The sequence below is a fragment of the Priapulus caudatus genome, unplaced genomic scaffold (assembly GCF_000485595.1).
Source record: "Priapulus caudatus unplaced genomic scaffold, Priapulus_caudatus-5.0.1 Scaffold342, whole genome shotgun sequence".
Taxonomy (NCBI): Eukaryota; Metazoa; Priapulida; class Priapulimorpha; order Priapulimorphida; family Priapulidae; genus Priapulus; species Priapulus caudatus.
In genome coordinates this window covers 191,242-196,125 of record NW_014577403.1, presented here as the reverse complement: position 1 = coordinate 196,125, position 4,884 = coordinate 191,242, and the positions used below count along the sequence as shown (strand labels likewise).

At 48.8% G+C, this 4,884-nt stretch overlaps 1 protein-coding gene across 1 annotated transcript in view; it reads left to right on the top strand.

Moving 5' to 3' along the window:
- Positions 1–659: 659 nt before the first annotated feature.
- LOC106809280 (homeobox protein EMX2-like) overlaps positions 660–4,884 on the top strand; it is a 13,455-nt gene continuing 9,230 nt past the window's right edge. The window contains exon 1 of the mRNA XM_014812292.1: positions 660–1,714. Within this exon, the coding sequence (XP_014667778.1) occupies positions 1,282–1,714 (433 nt within the window). The 5' untranslated portion in view covers positions 660–1,281. The remainder of the gene's footprint in view (positions 1,715–4,884) is intronic.

Below are 4,884 nucleotides of genomic sequence, written 5' to 3'. Positions count from 1 at the left end.
CAGACGTGTGCGCTTTCTCGCTCTTTCTCTCTCTCTCTCTCTCTCTCTCTCTCTCTCTCTCTCTCTCGCTCTCTCTCTCTCTCTCTTTCTCTCTCTCTCTCTCTCTCTCTCTCTCTCTCTCTCTCTCTCGCTCTCTCTCTCTCTCTCTCTCTCTCTCTCTCTCTCTCTCTCTCTCTCTCTCGCTCCGCCTCTGCTCTCTCTCTCTCTCTCTCTCTCTCTCTCTCTCTCTCTCTCTCTCTCTCTCGCTCTCTCTCTCTCTCTCTTTCTCTCTCTCTCTCTCTCTCTCTCTCTCTCTCTCTCTCTCTCGTGGATGCGTTGATCTCTCCATACCCGCGCGGCACCCAAGGCCAAGTTTGTTTACCCCGATGCATCCAGCGGCGTGAAGTATCGTTAAGCGTATTATACTCGCCCCGCGCGCGCTCACGGCAACGTCTATTCCACTCGGCACCATACCGCACCGCCCACCGACGAATCAGCGCGCCGGGTCCGCTGCCAGTGGGCGGGGCGTAGCACGCGCGCATGCGCATGCAAAGGTTTAGCAGACGCGCTCGGTAGCGCAGTGTATGTGCATGTGCAGCGGAGCGGTGGTGGTGAGGGGGGAGGGAATTAGGAGGAGGAGGAAGAGGAGGAGGAGAAGGAGAGGCCGGCTGGTGATAGATGTATACCGTGGTTCGGTAGCCACGCACCGTCACATCGTCCGTAGCGGATCACGAAGGCACATGTGAACGCGAACAGTCTCACCCTCACTCGTGTTTACACGCGCGGCATATCTCATTGAACAGCAGGCAACGCGAGCGAACCGTCTTCATACACTACGAGTGAACATTATTTACACCTGGCGCGAGGTTCTCGGTGAACAGTATTCACACACAACGGAAAGATTCTTGTGAACGTCACACACGTCACGAGGTTCCGAGTGAACAGTATTGCTACACGACGAACTTCTTTATGTGAACTGTTTTCACATAACATGAAGTTCTTTGTGTGAACAGTATTCATACACCACGCGCAGGTTCTTTGTGAACTTCGCACAGACGCGAGATTTCCTGTGAACACCACGTGAGTATCTGGCGGACGTGGCGCCACCATCGCCGGTATCCTACGTTCGACGAAGTACTAGACCAAGTTAACTAGACTCGCCGACGCCGACGCCGACGCCGACGCCGACGTGTGCTACTCGGCCGACGTAGAAGACAATCGTCGGCGACCGCTTTTGCGTGCTTCGTCGTCGCCATCGTCATTGTCATCGTCGTCGTCAGTGTCGTCGCGTGATAGAGTATAATGATATATAACAACATGATGCCAGTGACGCCGGTCGCAGCGAAGCCCAAACTCGGCTTCACCATCGAGTCTCTGATGAAGGACAGCAGCTGCAGCGGCGTCGCCATGACGACCGCCGCCGACCGCGCTGCTGGGCTGGCGGCGTCCTTCCATGGCAACTTCAACCAGGGACTGGCGGCGTCGACGATGGCGCTATTGAATCCTCTAGCCGGGCTGCGCGCCTCTGAGCTGTGTCTGTCTCCACGGGAGAGCCAACAGCAGCAGCACCAGCGCGGCGGACATCCGCTGCACATTCCACACCCGCTGTTTCCGCATCCGGCGCTGGCGGCGCATCCGGGACACCAGATGGCGCTGCCTCACCAGCGCGATCAGATGCCGCCATTCTCGTGGCTGCTGGCGCAACATGGCCGCTTCCTACGTCATCGCTTCCCCGGTGAGTAACTGCAGTCGCATAACAAGTCTAGGAGAAAGATGGGTTTTATAAGACATGACCATTCTATAAAGATAGTTAGAAAAATCCTATTCTATGTAAGAGAAATTTGAGCTGTTTCGAAAAAAACAGTCCTATATCAACAGTGATTTCTCGTTGCGTAGTTTCTTTCACGTGTTAATCACGAGAATTTACTGGACAGCCTAGCCTGGTCATGTCACAGACGTGTTTGGGGAAACGGTCTGTGTTAGCGCGAAATTTAACGTGCGTAAGGGAGAGAAAGGCGGATAGAAAAGGGGAGAGACATCAGAGAGGGAGAATAGAAAGAAAGTAGCGAGGGAGAGGGAAGCATAGAGGGAGAGGGAAAGTGAAGTAAATAGTGAGAGAGACGAGAGGAGGGAGGAAGGCGGGGAAGAGATATATAATCGTTATTTATTTACGGTGCTTTCTATTGTTTGATGATATTTTACGTGTAAGACAATCACGTATTTCAACAAATTATTCTTGCTATAGGGACGCGTGTTGTAAATTGGGAGATGTAAGCGTGCCTGTTTGCTTTGCCTAGCGTGTAAACGCGGCGTAGTATAATAGTGCACGGCCCAGTAAAAAGAGCTACTATAGCTATAATGCTTTATATATATATATATATATATATATATATATATATTATAAAGCATTATAGCATATATATATATATATAATAAATTCCCGCTAACACGTGTAGAAAAAAGGACACTTGTCAAATGGAAAAATCAAATAGCAATAAATATTATTGCAATTCGACGCAGAGTGCGAACGAATTATTTTTGCAAATTATATAATTATACGCCCATTACCAATGAAAACCTACTAAAAACAAATGCGGTCACGCGCGCGCGGTTGATCACCCCCCTCTCCGCTTAAAACTGTGAGTCACGCTCACCGCCCCAGCTGTATGGGTCTCACCTCATATCATGATGTTCCTTACTAACGCATCCGTAAAGTATCGGCTACTTCATGCTCTAACTCTCGCTCGGCCCGTGTCATCATCGTGCCATCGCATACATCACGGCGCGGAACGCAATGATATTGATGACACGCAATGCGCTCGGCGTGGAATTTCGTACGCGGCATTAATTTGCGTAGACCGGCCACGCAGGCACCTGACGCTCGGCTACCAGCAGCTCGGCAATGTTTTTTCTAGACGCGAACCGCTGCGCTTTTGTTAGAATGTGTGTCGCGTGCTCCGTTTGCTCTGCGCCCACAAAGCGCCGCTGTGTCGTTCTGCTTTTTTGGTGGAACATCTATTTAGAGGATCACCGAAAGCTGGCGTGCGGCTGAGTGTGTGTGTGTGTCTGTGTGTATGTGTGTGTGTGTGTGTGTGTGTGTGTGTGTGTGTGTGTGTGTGTGTGTGTGTGTGTGTGTGTGTGTGTGTGTGTGTGTGTGTGTGTGTGTGTGTAGCACGAGTAATGGTGATTTTAACACGCGTGGTAATGACCCAATTAAGAGGGATTGTTGATAACGCGTTCGTAATTTGTTTGAACTGTAATTATAATGTGTTTGGATCGCGGGCACTGGAAAGAGCGTCAACAACTCTTGTTGTGAGTTTAAATATTGAACAATATCAAACTTAAGTGTATAAAATGGAGAAATAGAGAGGAGCTAGGGGAGCCGAGAGGACCCAGCGAGAGAAGTTATCGACACGTTAAAACAGATTCGAAATAAATCGAACTGATCAGCAATCATTAATCAATCAAAATATTTCATCACCTTTATCGTCTGATGTGACAATGTCTCCGCATACCTTCTCTCACCCCCACGTTTACATGTATTCTCGCAGCAGTGAGGCATTAACCTATGTGATGTCGTGCTCCGAGACTCATCAAAATAATAGCGAATCATTAATATTAACATAAATGTTCTAGAATGAGTCTATTGTGGTATCGGTGATCATCCACCGTGCAGCTAAAATCGACCTACCCGCGATAACAAGCCTGTCACGCCAGCATGTTTACATTGTAGAATGTATGCTATACCACAATAGGGTTAAATACTGCGAGACATGTACCACCTACGTATGTACCGCATGCAGTGACACGCCTCTCCTCGCGTACACTCCGACGACAACAACCTCTGCATTAATATTGTGACAAAAGTAAACTCTCAACCTTTATGATATTGTGACGAAAGGAAACGCTCGACCTCTATAATATTGTGACGAAAGGAAACGTGCAGCGGTCTCATTACGTCATGACGTGACGTCGCGAGGCGTACTAATATGTCACGCTGAGTCTTGTCGAAAATTAATCCAAAGTTTGCTTCTCGAAGTATTCGGAACATTAATAAAGGCAGTGGTCGAGGTATTTATATATTATTATATATATTAACTATATATATATATATATATATATATAATAATAATAATAAAGATGATAAAAATTTAGATTCTCCACAACTCCCCTACATACATTACTCTGCTCCCACAACTCCCCTACATACACTACCCTGCTCCTACAACTCCCCCACATACACTACCCTGCCTCCACAACTCCCCCACATATACTACCCTACCGCCACAATTCCCCTACATGCACTTTCCTGCCTCCACAACTCCCCTAGATACACTACCCTGCTTCCACAACTCCCCTACATACACTACCCTGCTCCCACAACTCCCCTGCATACACTACCCTGCTCCCACAACTCCCCTACATACACTTTCTTGCCTCCACAACTCCCCTAGATACACTACTTTGCTCCCACAACTCCCCTACATACACTACCCTGCTCCTACAACTCGCCTAAATACACTACTCTTCCTCAACAACTCCTCACAAACGCTACCCTGCCTCCACCACTCCCCCGCGTACATATACGCCCTAACTCTCCTTAAACATGCGCCTTCTCCTGGCTCGCGAGAGCCGCCGCCGACAGCGCCACCTGTCGTGCTCGTTACCTGCTCAGGTGTGTTAATGCGGCGACCATGCTATCAGCGCAGTTCATCAACGGTGCGTTGAACACCTGCAGATATCGCCGGGAGTTCGTCTCTCTCGACTAATTTCGCCGGTGACTGGCTCGCGATTGCCTATTAACTGCTGGTAATCACTATTGTCAGCATGTGTCAAACGCCGCGATTGCTTAAATATTTTCTTCCGTGTGGGTGTGTGTGTGTGTGTGTGTGTGTGTGTGTGTGT